This window comes from Labrus mixtus, chromosome 8, assembly GCF_963584025.1.
Source record: "Labrus mixtus chromosome 8, fLabMix1.1, whole genome shotgun sequence".
Classification (NCBI taxonomy): domain Eukaryota; kingdom Metazoa; phylum Chordata; class Actinopteri; order Labriformes; family Labridae; genus Labrus; species Labrus mixtus.
In genome coordinates, this window is record NC_083619.1 from 15,159,618 (window position 1) to 15,177,350 (window position 17,733).

The following is a 17,733-nucleotide window of genomic DNA, read 5'->3' on the forward strand; positions in this document are numbered from 1 at the left end:
TTAGCAGGGAGTGACTGACTAGCCAAAAAATATCTATATTTTGAAAATCAGTTTTTGGAAGTTATGAATCTATTTAAAATCTCAGAAGAATTTAGATTTTTTTTTCCCCCCACCTCTAAAACACACTGGTTAGTTGTGCATTTCATCGTTATGGATTGGCTCATAATGACAACATGTGACCAGTCCCTTTATATTTCCTGTACTTGTTTTGCCTGTTTTGAGGCTGCTACATGATACACTGTGTTAGGTATAGAAATTTGGGTCAGGGGACTTGTTCATATGAGACATTTGAGACAAAAAATACAATAACTGAATGACTTGTGTGCAAAGATGGAAGCCACAAATTTAGTATGTATCCAATGGATCAATACAGTTAAGCACAAGGCTGCAGGGAAAAGATAAGTGATTATGGAGGATTGAAAGTAAGAGAGAGAAAACTCTGTTTGGACAGCTACCATGATAAACCCATTAACCTTGTTTTTAAATTTGTAAAACTGCAAGATAAATCCAATGCACACTCCACCAGTTTATGTAGAAATGTTGTGTTAAACAAGAAAGTGTTGTAACCCAACACCATCCAGATAACCATTGGGGTATTAAGCTAATAACCATGCCGTTCAGGGGACGTTTAACACAATGCTGCCTGGCCCAGCTGTCCTTAAAGCATGTTAATTAGGGAAGGAATCAATTAAGGCGCTGTCGCTGTGGAAACCACAGTTGGGCCGTTGTAGAATTGTGTTGTTGGCCGCTGTCCAGGGCAGTTTGTTGGTTTGTTTTGACTCTGTCAGAGCTGCTAGAGTGCCAGAAAATTTCTGCTAAGTCTGTTTAAATGTTAATTCTACTTGGTAAATTCAAAAGTAACACAGGGAACATAATTGTGGTATTCAAACAACATAGTCCAGAAAGACATTTTGAGTTTGCCCTTGGTGCTAAAAAAAAGAGAGATAAATATTCCAGTATGGGTCCTTAAAGAATGTTGAATGCTCAGTATGCATTGAAAAGTCTCTCTCTCTTTCTTTATCTGCTTTCTGACAGAGAAATGCTGCTGCATTGAGGTCCAGCTCTGAGTTTCAATGAGTGTCGTAAGCAGTTTGTTAAATGTTTTTTTCTTCTTCATTTTCTTTTCTTTCATAGAGTAAAAGTAAAGCAGAGATCACAGGCAATATATGCTCGGCTGATGAAGTTAATGTCAAATACTAATCATAAACTGCAGAAAAAGTGGCACAAACTTCACCAACTGACAAGGTGCATGAAGAGTGAAAGGCTTAGAAGAGGTCAAAATGCTCCAGCAACACTTGTAGTAAGAGCCATGACCCTGATGAAGGCCACGAGCTGAAACACGTCGGTCTAAATTGTTAATAAAGTTGATCTTCTTACTACAAGTGTTGCTGAAGCATTCTGACCTCTTCAAATATTAATCATAAAGCAGCTGAAGTGAATGGGTCAGGACCCAAAGATGAATAATGTGGTTTATTTATGTCATCAAAAACAACAGCCTTTCAAATCTCATCTTCTGTTGCTTTTAACTCAACAGGAACAAATGTCTTTGTTTTCTCATGATTCGGTCTCTCTGACATTTAAAACCAGGCTGTTTGATGTATTTGAGCTTTGCTGTGCCATGCAGCCTTTTTATACTGAGAATATGCTTTAAAATCAAACATTTGAGCTGTTTAGAGAAGGTCAACATCTTCAGTCATGCATCATATTTTTCAAAATCAGGTCTTGATAAAACTCAAGATGAGAGGTTACCGAATGTAATTAAATTGTACTTTAGATATGATGCAAATAAGCAATCAGGTGAACTTTAATTTACCTTCTTCAAACACAGTTTTAATTGTGCTTCAGGGTCATCGCTGATGCAGCATTTAAGGATATGGCAGCTGAGAATATTGAGGGCACTATTAACTGAGATATGGGTGAATAAATATCTTTCGCATATCTTCAAAATGATTGCCAGATTCAAAGCTAGGCACTCTCTTCTCAGCGCTGAGGATAAGACCACATCTGAAAGCTTCATTGACACGATTAAACAAAATACATATTCTTTCTTTAACACAGTAACAATTGTATGATAGGCTGAGGCAAAAGAATGGTATTGATAGTGGTAATGATAATACTTACGATAATGATGAGAGCCTATTGAGCTACTTTTTCTAGCTTTTGGTAGATTAAAACATTTCAAGGCACCAACTGATAGTCGCTGTGTAGGCTGAGTAAGTGTCAAAGAAGCACTGATTTCTGTAATGTTTTCAGCAGTTTAAATGAGGAGAATATTACTTTTTCATGAGTAGGAGACCTCAGCTGATATTTGGCTATAGCATCCATCCCCTCGATATGCTGCATCTGCTTCAGAGCTTGAAAAAACGTTATTTATCCTTCACCTGCTTCATTCAGTTTTCACTCACTGGTTTTATTAATCTAGAATTTTACAAAAAGAGTACAGCCTGTTATTGTGGGATAGAAAAAGTTTACAGGTGCACTATGCAGATTTGGTAGTGAAAATTGAAAGTTGGAGAAGTGAAACAATTCTATGCATCGAAAACAAACAAAAACAAACAAAGATGCGAAAAGGAGCGGTAGAAGGGTTGGAGAGATCTGTTCTGGAGGTGACAAAAAATCGAATGAATATGAATTCCTTTACAGTGTTCACACAGGGAGACTTAGCATTTAGCAAGCAGTTGTGGTGCTCAGGGTGGATGGGATGAAAAAACAAGATGCCTACCCTCATACTCAAGGCGTGCCTTGAAATTACCCCTGGCATCCGAAGACAAATCAGGTATTCCACAAGGCTTTGATTTAAATCCCAAATCATGAAATACTTTCTAGTTCTGCTCTTGCACTGCCAACTCATTCTGCCTTCTCCGTCATTTCAAAGGCATTCCTCGGTCAGGGGATGATGGGCCAGGTTTGGGAGCATCAAGGGGCTGCATTCCTGCATGTATTTGACAGCATCCTACATTCACACTCAAATCGGTACTGCCAGGAGTAACCAATCAGTGTCTGGACGAGTTCGGTAGAACAATGAGCATGTGTGTATCTGTCTAAGAGTGTGTGTGTGTGTTTGTATGTCTGTCTGAGTGTGTGTATCGTCTGTCTGGGTGTGCATGTGTATGTGTGTGTGTGTGTGTGTGTGTGTGTGTGTGTGTGTGTGTGTGTGTGTGTGTGCGTGTGTGTAATTGCAGCTTAACCATGAGGCTGCTGTGGCCACATTATCCAGCTTTATGTGGTCAAATCTGATTGTGATATATATGAGTAAAACCCACAGATGCTAAATAAATACTGCAACAGTAGCCATACTTGTGTTAGTGTGTTTGTGTCATATTGTATAATACCGCCATCAGACCAGCGAACCAGCCTCATAAGTCCTAACACTTATTTAAGCCCACACTGAGACATGTGCTCTCTTTCTTCCCTGACAATTTTAAACAGTATCACCTCATTGAGTGCAGTTGTGGTAAAAACTGCAAATGTGGACATAGTACAGGGGAAAAGGGGGAAGGCAAAGTTGGAAGAGACATGAGGAAAAAGTAACAGTGGTAATCTCGAAAAGACTTCAAACTTTTACATTAAAAACACCTCCTTTGTCTCACAAACAGACTTTGAATGCTTTTGAGTACAGTACATCAATCTGTTCTGTAGGTGTGTGTATGTGTGTATGGCTCCAGAAAAAACTGTCTGGATCTCACTTCCTCATTAAGAAAGAACAGCTGAAAGAGGTAAGCGTATCCATCAGGTATTAGTAAGAATGAGAAATAAGGACAGAGGACAGAGAATGAGCTGTCTGAGGTGTTGCAGTCTGCAAACAACAGAAACTACAGATAGCTGCACTATGAAGCCATCCATCGCTGCTGATTGTGGATCAGATATGACCTATTGTTTGTGTGGATTGATGATGTTTTTTTTTTTTGTTCGTGTCAAGCAGCTTTCAGACAGTTTTGAATGAATATAGAGCCACAAACTGACAGATACAGTAAGTTCTGGAGCAGACAGTCGTGGTAACTGTCAGAGTTTGGACTTTCATGCGTTGCCATTGAAAACATGGAAAGAATAAAAGGCATAACAAAAAGTCTGAGCCAAGTCCTCTTTGCTGTTTTCCCTTTTCCGTGGTTAAAAATTAAGCCAATAAAAACTCCTCTTTATCCGAATCCTACGGGCAGATACATTTGAAATTCATATTGCACTGAAGACAACCAAAAGCTGAAGTTGAAGTCTAAATGCAATGCCAACAACTACCTCACCCAAAAACATGAATGAGGTATGCAGCTAGCCTTTCAAGATCAAATATCAGCTTATGCAAAAAATAATAAAGAGATAAACAAAGTGCTACATTTGCTTAGAAAAACTCCCTCACTGACCACGTGCATCCCTGCCAAGACTCATACAAAACTCCTGTATGTTAATGTGGGTATAAAAGTATATAAAAGTTTCATTTTTCTGCAAATGGATCTGCATCAGTGTTTCGGCTAATGTTAAAATACCCGAGCCCTCTCTTGAAAACACAAAAATGAAGAGGTTCATGATTTCTGAGTTACTGCCCATAAAATTGCAACATCCATTTTGCCAAATTGTTTTGAGATAAATTACACAATACTCCTCTCGGTTTGGTTACAGTTGTGAATATCATTGGACATAATTTATGAGTTGACAATGAAATATTGTGCCAGACTATTTTGTTAACGTATCAGTTCTTCTTTACCAATGACGGTCATGTTCACCAAGTTACATCAAATCTGTATGAAATCTTTAAACAAACGTCTTGCTTTTTTAAAAAAAGTTAAAATGTTCTTCTCCAAGGAGGTCTGAGTAATTCTTTGAACACTTTTTCTTGGTACTTCGAACAATAACAGAGGCACACACCCCTGTACTACAAGCTAGTACAAGCCAATTCTATGGCTTAACGTAAGTGACACTTTATTGGCTATGACCTCATGTAACCCTCATGAGTCAATCACGGTAACACACTGTGGCGTTTGGTTGTCACGCCCTGCTCCTCTCAGGCAGCCAGTGAGGCCGTTTGTATGTGTTACGTATCTACGATTGGATGAACTTTGTTTACTGGCTGGAAAATGATGGAGATGTTGTTGAGAAATGTGTGACGGTTTGAGTGACATGAGCGGTTTTACTGAGAGCATGTTCCAACAGCTACCTGGATGATAAAAAAGTACGCTGCGTGAGATGTGAGGGTCAACAGTCAGTGAGGGCTGCTGCCAGGAAGCAAAAGCCTTACAGACCTCAAACTGGGCTAATTTCAGATTTTGATTTGAAGTGGAGAGATATAGTACATATATATTCAAATCAGTGATTGTATTGTATTTGTATGTGTATGTATGTGCTTGTATACTTGTTATACAGGATACAGGTTGGGACGGTGTCAAATGCTTGCACTGTGAGAATTAAGTTATTTCAATATGCACACAAAATCATTTTCTGTCAGAATGTAATGCTTATGATAGATGTTCATCTGTAGATAAAATCAGGTGTAAGATATCAAGGTTAAAGCAAAGTGGTTTCATGCAGTATTGGCTGATGTAAATATTGTCAAAAAAATTAAAATTATAATAACTAGACTTGAATTGTGTTGAACCAAATACAATTGGGGACTTCCAAACCAGGCCTTTCAGAATCAAAACTAAATCAATTTTTGAATGCGTGCAAAAAAAATTCAATAATATGTAATAGATGCGTGATGCCGCAGCTGCCTGAAATCACCATAAAAGATTAAGAACACTGTGACTTGACTTTAACAAACGCACAACATACCAAACTAAAAAAAGAGGACTTTCATAACATAGTGCCATATATAGAAGGACATACTGTATATCTTGTCCATATGGCGAGAATGTCTGTACTCCTGGAGACAAAACCCAAATAGAAAGTAAAAATGACTTAATGTGAAAAAAGTCCCTGCTCACTAAAATTTCAGAAGCTTTGCATCTTATTATGTTGGTAAAAATGTGTGTGCCTAAATCAGAGTCTGTGGTCCATGAAGTTTAATTGACCACCTTACAGTGAGCAGTTAGACTTGTTGCAATGCCATTGCAGCAGCAGCAAAGCTCCTGTGAAGGCCAGCTCCGTCATCTTCTTCAAGTGGAAAAATCTGTCCCCTCCCTGTGACGGGCTGCCAGTTCAGCCTGCGCTCTCTCTTCATCCCTGGACTGCACTACCTCCATAAAGCTCAAACCCTGTCTGACTGCTGCAGGCACTGCTCAAAACATAAAAGATAAATATACAGTGAACTCATGCTGAAGTCACAAACCAATCTGTGGCTGTCGTCTCTACCTTTCATGAGGTCGGATAAAACGGTTGAATTTCTTTATTGTTTTTCCTTTTTATTATCATCAACAAACTTGTCTCACTAACAATACAACAACTGAAGTCCCATCAGCAGCTGATGGGTCAACTGGATCAACATAGGAAATGTGCTGTGTGTGTTTGTGTATGTGTGTGTTAAAAACAACTAAGTGCTCTCTGATGTGGAACCTGGCTAGGACACTGGCCAAACCAAACAGCAAAGAAGCAGTCAGTCCTATCAATCACTCATAAAACTGCTCTTTCTGTGGCAGAACTTTTTTTTTTCTTTGCTCTATTCAGCTCTCTATCAACAACACATTTCACTATTTGTAATGATGCTGTCTCTGTTTGTGTGTGTGTGCCAAAGAACAACAAGGGATATGAATCATGAGAGTGATTGCCTTGGTGTTTTTTTTTTTCTCCGCTCAGCACAGCGTGTAGCCACCGACTTTGTATTCACCAAAGTGAAAATTGACAAACTGACAAATGATCTGGCCTGCTCCTCGCATGGAAACAGATAGACCATTGTATAAGAGATCCCCACCCAGAAACAGCTGGACTGATGGCCGGGACTCAAAATTCCACTTTGAAACATTTATTGTCCACATTAGCAATATTTACAGGCAGAGAGGAAGAGTGTGAGGAAAAGGGTAGTCAGAGGAGACAGACAAGGGAGGACTGTAACTTTGCCTACACATTTAATCGAGCATTTTATAGCAGGTCAGGCGATAAGGGCATGTCCTATGTCTGTTTCTGTTATTTTAAGCTCTACAGTATTTGATTTCACATCGCAAATGTGACTTTTCTGTGTCAATCAGTACTGTGCTGCGTGTGTGCTTTGCATGCAGGTTTGTGTGCATGACAACACTGGAGAAAGGAGGAGGTCAGAGTCTATGATACATCAGCAGCAGTTTCCCAATCCTCTTAGTGCGACAGCGCTCCGGGTCTACTCTCGGTAGGTAAAAATACACACATCATAACCCCACTAATCCCGGAAATGGAGGTTATTCAAATTTAGAAAAAGCTCAGATTAAGGATTCGTTGGAATACCTGTAATGCCTTTTTAATTAAAAAAAAGATCATATGAAGGCTATTTAGAATCAGTCCACTGTGAGTTTTCCTTTCATTTCCCAGCAAGACTAATATCAAAAAACTAATTCCGAGGATTAAAGGAGACAAACACACACACACCTGATTGTACTTTCAACACCTCACAAAACTCTGATCCTAACCCTAAACAGAATTACTTCTATAAAATGTCCTCAATGTGAACCACAAAGTGTTTTTTTCCAGCACACACACAGAAGAGAAATCATACCAGGAGTCATGTGTTTGATTATATGTAGTCCATGGAAGAAGACTTTTCAGCACATGTATTATTCATAATGTTTCTGTCTTTGTCTCTGTTTAACTCACTGTCAAGGTCAGGTTTTTATACCCAGTGTGCAGATGACAGACTGACATTATCTTGCTTCTTAATACAAATAATTAAGAGTTCTAAATGAACACATTTGTCTCAATGTGTTATCAATGGTTAATGAATTTTGACTGTTATAGCTCTCTTTCATAGTCCTCTGAACACTCAAAGCATTTTTACACCACGTCACACTCACCCATTCACACCACATTCACTTACTTTAGAGGCTTTCACTCACAACTGGCTGTGCAGCAGGTGCAATATGGGGTTCAGTGTCTTGCCCAAGAAGACTTGGAGGAGCTGGGAATCAAACCCCCAAACCTTCCAGTTGAGAGACGACCAACTTTACCACTGAGCCCCAACAGCTCACAACTTCTCATTGATAATTGGCTCTTTTCCTGCAGACGTTGGCGATCAATAGCAAGCACCTCGCCGAACACCCGGGGGAGGGGGGGATCAGCCCTTGATCTACTTCTTAGTTTAATTTCATTAAAATGCAAGACAACAGCCATGCAGCTTTGCATCGAGATACAAGTGTAGAGCTCTGTAAAACTGTAATGCTTTAAAAACAGTGGCTTTCCTTTCTTTATTATTCTTAACTTTAAAAAAGTAAAGGGATGCTTCTGTGGTTCACTGAACCAACAAGAAATCATCTCACTTGTCCTCATAGAATCACAGAAAGTGCTATTTACCATAAAAGTACAGGTCATGTTACCAACTGATTAAAGACTTCATGTGTGCAGTCACTGAGCTGAGTAATGGCCCAACTGTGGAGTATGCACAAACAAATGTAAACTGTAGGGATCACTAATGCGTCATGTCTGTGAACGTCTCCCTCCTGATTAAACAGCAATTAACTTTACTGCCTAAAAGACACCAAGGGTGTCCAATGAAGTTTGTAATTTGGAGAGGGATCCAGATGGGCTTGCCAAAATCAATCTCAAAAGGAACTTATTTTGTGAACTGATTGGCCCACCTGGAAGAATCTAATGTAATGGACCTGTCTCAAAACATCTGTTGAGGTCTGTGTTGCACGCCAAAAGACAGCCATGGACACGAGTTCTCTCAGAAAGTAGACAACAAGACAGGCGACATCACTGCTCTGATTTTCTCCTGTGGCTTCTACTAAGGAACTTTAGTCAATGTCATTTCATGTTTTTAATGCACAATGACAATCATTTTAATGAATATCCTCACAACAGACAAAGACACACAACAGTAAGTCAGCTAAAACCCAACATCATTAGAAAATAACAGACTCAGGTAGGAAGACATTTAGGGGTGCTGATGGGGGTGCCGTAATGAAATGTGGAAATCATTGTGATCGATTTTAAATCTCCTGTGATGAGTTATTAAATGATTATGAACATGCCTGAAATAAATACTGATGCCTCCCTTCCCTATAAAAGCAAAAGACACTATTAGCATTAAGACTTCTTTTTTTCTATAGTTTTTTTTAAATGCACAAACTGCTACTGCAGGGTAGGTGTCAGACAAGGCGATTAACAGCCTTTCTTTACATTTCTTTACAGCAACATTTTTCACAATGAGTAATACATTGGATTGTTTAAAGAATGCAGGATGTCAACAGGGGTCGCCAAAATTGACACAACCTGAAAATTCCTCAGAGTTTAGCTTTCAGCAAAATATGTTAAAATGTCTGATTCATTTTCAACATTTAATTTTCAACAAAATTCACTTATGTAAAGCTGTTGAGAGCACACAGCTGAGTTGAACTGTTCTAGATTTGCCTTCCAAAGCCTGCCACATTATGCAGTTTAACATTCTGTGATCCTTTTGCTCTTATCTTGCACAAACACAAAGCTCTGCCAAGCTCTGCCACCTGGTCTAGATTCAAGGTACGCATTTTCAACCCTGTAAATGTCAACAGGACACCTGCAAAACTCTGCAAAGTTACCATGACAACGAGGCACTTGACAGCGACCATACACAATGGGAGGTTGTGGTCGGACAGAATGATCTTGAGCTGTCAGAGGCAGACAGGTGGACGGTCTGGCCGGGAGATTTATGTTTGGGATGCGTGTGAAATCAATTTATGGATGAGAAAATAAAAAAACATAAGGGTATAAAGATAAGAAGATGTGTGCAGCTAATGATAAACAACTGTCTTGATTCAGAGATGATATGCAACAAATAGTTACTGGTAAGTATAAACTGTTAAATAGAGACATACATGTAAATCACAGAGAGATTTTAAAGGTAAATTAGAGAAGAGCATCAGCAATCATCAGGAACTAAGAGGGAAAATCAGGTGAAATAACAGAAGTGAAATATGTCTGGTGCAGTATCTATGGGCTTAATTTTCAGGGTAACAAAAGGCACAAGCAGGCAGAGGGGAACCGAATCCTGGTCCATTTGTCTCTTCAAATGGCCTCTAGGGACTTTGTGAAATGGCCCTTTTCTTCTTGGTCCTTTTCAGTTCTAAACCCCATCTACATGACAAACAGTGTCACTTTGAAGCTGCTTGTGTCATCTCTGCCTATCTGTCACTCATTCCTGACCTTTTGCTCCCGCCTCTCATCTTTCTCTTTTTTTTTTCTTACCACAGTTATTCACTTTTTTTTTGTTGTATCTCTCTCCCTTTCACCCTCTCTTCTTTTCATCTATCTTTGATATCTGCCTCTGTGCTCAAAACAAGTCCTTGTAGCGAAGAAAAGTGGCAAGGACATTTAAGTAGTTTGCAAATGTGTTATATTGTTGTAGGCATACTAATTACAAAAGAAGCCTTTGGGGGTTGTTGGTAACATTTCAATTCATTCCTTGATCCATTTCCTTGTGTCCATATAAAACTGTTCTTATTCAACCACAGAAAGAAAGCGGCTCACATTAGTTAACACTAAAGTTTCAATCCACACGTGATGTTTCAATGTCATAACTGTCTGTTGTAATCAAATGTAAACAAGGCAAGAGTACACAATCAGTAAGGCAAACAATGAAGCCAATAAGTAACAACATCCCCTCTGCTAGGGATGGTCCGTTATTTCTGCATCCTTCTACCATTCAGTGGTGTCTCAGATATTATGTGTTTGGATGAATAAAACAAGTTGTACCCTTAGCCCTATATCATTTACAACACAGAGATGAACAATATGTACCTATGTGTCTATTTGTGCAAAAGCACATGCACACATATTCACATTTATCAGTGATAAAAGATGTCCTCAGGTTGAGCGATGGTTGCCTACCTGGTTGAAGCGTTCCAACCTCTCCTTGACCTCGGCTAGTGTCGGGTTCGGGGTGCGAACTTTGACTTCTGGGTTTTGCCTCTGTGCGTGTAGACCATTCCCAACAACTCTGCCTGAATAGCTGAAAGATGAAGAAACAAGCCGTTAGATATTCACAAAGATTCATTTGGTAAGTTATAGTAAGACTGACAAGAAATGGTTGCACACACTAACATTTCCCCATGTTTTTTTCTGTCTATTCTGTTCACATAGAGTACTTTGCGTATTTGTTATTGCAGGATCTTTTGTTGTTGATCTTTCATTGTTGTATGTAACAATGTGTAATTATACATTTTCAAAGACCACACTGGAATGAAGTCCCAGATTTTATTGAGTCATGCTTGGAAAATAAGATGTCATTTAGCCTTGACAGTTAACTAAACAAAACAAAATGCCAAACAGTAACAATCATCATGCAGTCCATCAATTTCTGAGTTTACAAGTCTGCCAACTGCATTTCTTCAGCGTAAACTAAAAACCCATTAGGGCCTCATTTGTCAAAGACAAAACAGAGAACAGAGAATTAAGCAAAACACTCCATTATCCAAATGTTTTGCATGAACACTGAATCAAATACTATCAACAATCACTGGATGGGCATTTATGTTCCTCTCTGACTGAAAAAAAAACAAAAAAAACTATAAATGAAAAATGGCTGAGTACAGTCCTAAAAATTTAATTGAGAGACAGAGTGAGCTGAACCCTTTAATCCCTGACTTCCTCTGTTCGTCTGCAGCTCGACAAGGATTAAAGCTGTTGATTTTGTCAGAGCTGGTTTGGAGCTGATGTCAGGGAGGCTAACATTTCTACCAGCCGGCTGAAGTGGAGGGGGGAGTGTATTATTTATGATACATTTGGATAAAAGTTGTTCACTTTAAAATAGCTCAGGATCATGACCCATCAGAGCACAGCCATGGCTCTGGAGTGAAATGATTTCACAATTCTGTTTTTCATAGTTAAAATGTTACCAGCATAGAACTGAACACATTGCTGTTTGTTTGTTTGTTTGTTTTGAAAGCAAGCTTGCACTTCAGGGTTGTGTTTAAACTGAAATAAGAAAATTCAAAAAGGAAAACGAAACAAACAGCCATATTTGTTCTATTTGTTCTGTAACAGCTTTCAGAATACATTTTCTTCTTTATGCTTGTCTCACTGTAAAGGTTATTGTTAAGTATGACTATATAAGTCATCATAATACACATAAATCATCTGATACTAACTGGAAAAGAAGTCATTATTTCATAGTTTACACTGAAATTCAGACATTATGCAACTGGGATGTTTACAATAAAAACTTTGATGCATTAAAATAGTGATTACTAAGTCAAAACATCCAAAGAACTACTTACTATGTGGCCTGGCAGAGAAGTGCTGAGACACTATAACCTTTAGAAGTTCATCAATGCCTTACAGAGAAAACGCACTTCAAAGTCCATTAATATTAAAGAGAGGCTGTTGATGTTGAAACTTGCTCACCTTCCCTTGACTCTGTCTTTTTCACACTAAAACTGCTGCAGCCATCACAAGAACAAACACCCCCCCCCCCCCCCCCCCCCCCCCTCTGCTTTAGGCTTCTCCAAAATATTCAAGCTGCCCTCTAGTCCCTTTAGTTAAACACTGACACAAACATAGTTTGTTTCCCCCCTCACAGCCTTCATACTGCTACCAGATTAATTTGAGAACAATATGTTGATGCTAATCTTCTATGCATGGAGGGGATTTAAAAGCATCAGGATAGAAATGACATGCACTGACATCAAATCAATGCCGACTTCCACAGGCGGTACAAGGCTAATAAAGTGATTATGGATTGTGTAAGTGAATGTGTTAATATGGAAGTGTTTATGTGGGGGTGCATGCGCACACATGCACGCGTGATTATGAGTGGAGGCAATCATAAAAGTGCTGAACTTGAAGATCTCGGGGGGTGTGATCTAAAGCAATGTCTTGATAAGGTCTGTGCTCCTCTGGCTTGCTGAAACAGCGCTTTACACATCAGGCCCATAAAAATGCTAAATTTCTCTCGTTTAACCTTCTGCTGATACACATTATTTTACATCCTCTTCTTGTTTATTTCCTCTTCCTTCTTCAATTGCTTGTTTCATTTTTTTGTATCTGCAAATGGGATCAACCCTACGACCCCCTACATCACACACACACACACACACACACACACACACACACACACACACACACACACACACACACACACACAGCCAACCACTGTCTGCTTTGACCACAATTGAAGCTCTTAATTGCCGGCGGCTCAAAATTTTTTCACGTCAAGATGAAAACAATCGATAACCTTTGGACTTTTAACTCCCCGCCTCTGACACAAATGATAAATTGAAGAATCACACGGTTGCCTAAGCAGTGGTTGAAAGTCGGGGGCCTGTGTGTTAGCGAGCATGTGCGTGTCTGTCTCCAGGCTTGGCTTGCGATAACTGTGTTGGCGCGGAAATGAGCTCATCAGATGGGAAGCTAATGAAAGGGAAGTGTCAGGGCGCGTTTGACAGTGTGCTACAGGCCCGGGAACGTTTCATTGCAGGGGTATGTTTGATATAATGTAGAGAGGACGTGACAACTGACACAGCAGGGTGTCCCAGGTCTGATTACCTGATAGGCGGACAATTAATGCTGCAAATGTATGGAGGGATGTGGAGCAGACGTCAGATGTTTTGAAAAGATTCCTACAAGTTGCAGTGGTGCACAGTTTTGAATAACTCTCATTATAGCCTCAGGTTACAGTTAATTCAAGAAGAGTTGAAGATTGTGAAATAACTACACAGGAGAAGACTAGATTGAGTGGCTAATCCATGAATAACAGCTTTTTGCAATCAACACGGTTCATGCTCATCTCTGGTGGTCTCCCAACATTTAGCTTCAACAGAGATCCAAAATGACTACCTACAGATGTACGGCTTCTGACTCATGTTCTCTCTGACTCCCTTCTATGGAACTGACTCATTCCCCAGTGAATGCTCAATTGATGCACTTTCCTAAAGGCAGCCTTGTCTGTTCTCATCCCCCCCCCCCCCCCCCCCCCGCCTGGAGCTACAGCTAGCAGTGACCTCCACTCCCCGCTGCTGACCCTAAACTGAACTGTCTTGATCTTTCGAAGGCCTGCAGGAATGCTTGTGGGTTGCAAGGCAGAAAACAAAAAAAATAAATATTCATTGCTCAAGGTGTACAGGGAGATAACTGAAGGAAGAAAATGCACATTTTGAGAGTGCACTCTTGTGCATGGACATTTTTGTGAATATGCTGTAAACAAAGACTTTAGCGTGAATACTTTAAAGCCCCTGGAAACCTGATTTGAAATATAAAAAAGAATCACATGTGATATCAAACTGTAATGTTTCCTTCAGCATCTACAGAAAACAAAAATTCATAACTAATAGAAAACCTTATTTTACATTTGAAAACGTTTCTGAGGACTGTGTGAGCGTGGCAGCTCACATTATGTCAATCAAAACTCACCTCTCATTGTGTATTGGGACTGTCCTATTTGCTGCTCAAAGCATCCTGGGATACCTAGCCACGCTAACGGCTATGTCAAAAGCAGCCATACAAAGAAAATGCTGATATACTGTTTGGGAAATAATCTTGGTGGAGTTCTGGTTTGTTTGAGGAGAAAACTAAATCCAACATGACAGGTGACCAGCGGCGGTGAGCGGTGCGACTTTATCCAGGCCGTTGGCTTACAATGGGCAGACACAGGGTGGCTGAAGTGCAGGGAAGCAGGACACCAACCGGGTGTAAGACAAAGCCATTTGGCAGAGCACAGAGCTTTCTGGTCTTTAGGGGGAAATTAGCGCAGCATATGCGGGGAGTGCTTTTGCACAACTCTGCCTCGGCTCACCAAAATCACTGCCCACCGTTTCTCCAAATTTACCGCAGGACAAGCTGTCATCTTCATCAGTGGACATGCAGCCACAAACAGCACACAGGAGCATGAAGGAGAGAGTGGAGCGAGAGAGAAAAAACAATTGAGATGGAGAGGGAAAGAGACGAGCTCAATAGATCAGATAGATATAAGACAGATAGATAGATCACAGGCAGTACGTAATTGCAAAAGGCGACGCAGTGAGGAGTTGGCTCAGACAAAAGGCAGGTTGAAGCAGAGTCGTTTTTAGTGAACTTAATTGGGCAGGAAATGTGTGTATATTTTATTATTGGTTTGAAATGTATCATCTCAGAACTAACCCCGCCCACTTTACATCCAACTTCAGAAGGGTTTCAGAAAGTTAAAAATCTCAGAAAACAGTTAAGAAGTCATCTCTAATACTTCAAGAGAGTTGATGTCATGCACATACGATCATAAAGATCTTAGTGAGGAGCTCTTTTTGTGGATTTGGGTTTCCAGGGGTTTTTAGGATGGGTTGACATTTGATGAAGAGTATGTAGAGAAGGTCAGAGCGAGGGTGCACATAGAAGATTGGCCTAGGTAAAAAAATATTCTCTTCGTCTCTCATGTGTGCCCAGTTCTTTTTGGATTGCAAGGTTTGGCTAGAAGGTTTAACCACAACATCTCACCAGAGATTCAATAAGCTAGTTTTACTTTTCCACATCCTTCTTGTTTTTCTAATGAAACAAAAAAATATATTTAAAAAAAGTCAGCTTTTTTCTGCTCATACTCAATGTATATATTGTTAAACCTCTATTTTTAACCTTCAAAGGTTAACATACAGGCCAATTTTGGAGCTTACAAAATGACATTTTAAAAGTGAACTTAGAGCGGATCGGCCTGTTGGATTGTGATTTGTCTGATTGTCTAATTGCATTCATGCAGCATGCTGTCTGCAGAGATCTTTGCCAGGATCCCTTCAGATAATGAGATGAACTGGTGTATCTGCCAGGGAGAAAAATGGCAGGACGTCATCTCGGACAGGATTAAAGGCAGTTTCGTTGATACTTTTGACATGCCTCAAAAATTCACACCAAAAAAGCATGGAGCGGTTACTCAAGGGACCTGGGGCTTTGTACTTTTGATGCCAGAAATGTTAGCCCTGTTGATCTGAAACTTTGCTTCAGTAATTACAATCAGTAATCATCTTTTACTAGTTCAATGCAGGAGATCTGCTGCAGTGTAACTACAGGTTGCATAACATAGAAATATTCTCACAGAAAAGGTTTCAAAACAAGTACGCATTTCCCATTGGCAGCATGTGGAGGCTGAACTAAACTGTTCCTAATGGCTTCTTGAGAAATCTGCAGGTTATGGTGACATTTCGAGGAGACATTATAAGTACGTCTCTGCCAGACAGGTGCTGTATGTTGTACATCAAAGTAAAATGGGACTACGAAGGCAATCCTCCCATCTGTGTTAACCCTTAAGTTAGCTATTTGTCAACATCTAACATAGAGAGGCACTCAACTTGAAAATCCTCTTGCACCAACAGTTAAAATTCACCTTGAGGCAAAGTCTCTGGCAGCATAGAAGGCGAAGAAATATGGGAACGTTGAGCATGTTTGTGTGTGTGTGTGTGTGTGTGTGTGTGTGTGTGTGTGTGTGTGTGTGTGTGCTCACTCATCTGTCAGCAAAGTGTCATTACAGTTAAAAACCGTGACATTTAAATATCAACAAAAGAGAACCATCTGTGTTATGAATATAACCTACCGAGTACCACTGACTGAAAATGTTATTCATGATTAAATTGTTGGCATGCCTCTTTAAAATTTGCACCAGTGCCTACTATTCACACAGTTCACTATGTAATCAAGCTTAATTTGATTTGATTCACATTTGTTTAGACTACTTATGTTTGCTTACAAAAATGAAAAGATAAGAAAAATCTCTTCTTCTCTGTCAGTCAGATTTTCTGTTTGAAAATGTCAATGTAAACTGATTGGAATAAATGATTCATGCGACACAAATATCAGGCTGAATCAGAGCAAACCGAGGAGGGTAAAAGAGTCAATGAGTAATGATTGAGAGGAGATTGTTGTCGTCTGAGTGAGTGCGAGTATTTTTGTGCGGCTGTGGGTGGTACCATATCAGCAGAGGAGGGCGTTAGATTAGAGCTGGTGGCACTGCTGTCAGAGTAAACAGTAAATTGTTGGTTCATCATGATTAATAAAAGCTCTCACCACCCTCCCGGCTGTTGTGGGTATACAAGACTGAGCATGTGTTGAGGCCTGTGATTAATGCGCAGCAGGTCATGGCAGCTGCAGTTTTTAAAAGATGTCATGTTTGAGGTCTTGTACTCTTTCATGGCATCATTTGTGGAATTTGGCGATCTTTTTTTTTTCTCTCACTGCTGTGATTTTTCCTTTTGGTTTCTTTTTAGTCTGCATTTCTCAATTAATCACATTCAAGTTGTGCCCACATGTTAGTTATTTTTCCTGCAGTGCAGATGACAACTTCAGGGATCAAATCTTCTGCTCTTAAGATTTTATTGGCACCTAAATTCCACCAACAACCGACTATTTCTGCAACTGGTAAACACTTTGTGAAACATTAACATTGATGCTGCAGTCAATAGTTAAAGGAAACAAACTGCCATGCAGTTTTAAAATAGATGCCTCTTGAGGTCTACTGCACAAACTTCCAGAGAATGGATGCTGTTGACCAGAAAGAAAAATGAAATTACACAGTCTGCACATTTAGAATTACATGTTAAACTGCTTTTCATTTCCTCTTTCTTTAAATAAAGCTTAAGTGAAAGTCCATTTAGGCCAACTCACGTTGCTTGCTCTGCCTGTTTTTTATTTAGAATATGAGTCTGCATTTGCTGCGCACATTTATTGACCTTCGTAATTTCCTGCTGTCAGTTGTCT

At 39.7% G+C, this 17,733-nt stretch overlaps 1 protein-coding gene across 2 annotated transcripts in view; it reads right to left on the minus strand.

Moving 5' to 3' along the window:
- The window catches only part of LOC132979103 (glypican-5-like), a 95,892-nt gene that overhangs the window by 22,608 nt on the left and 55,551 nt on the right, over positions 1-17,733 (minus strand). For both annotated transcript variants that reach the window (XM_061044622.1, XM_061044621.1), the window contains one exon: positions 10,915-11,035. In XM_061044622.1, the coding sequence (XP_060900605.1) occupies positions 10,915-11,035 (121 nt within the window). The remainder of the gene's footprint in view (positions 1-10,914; positions 11,036-17,733) is intronic.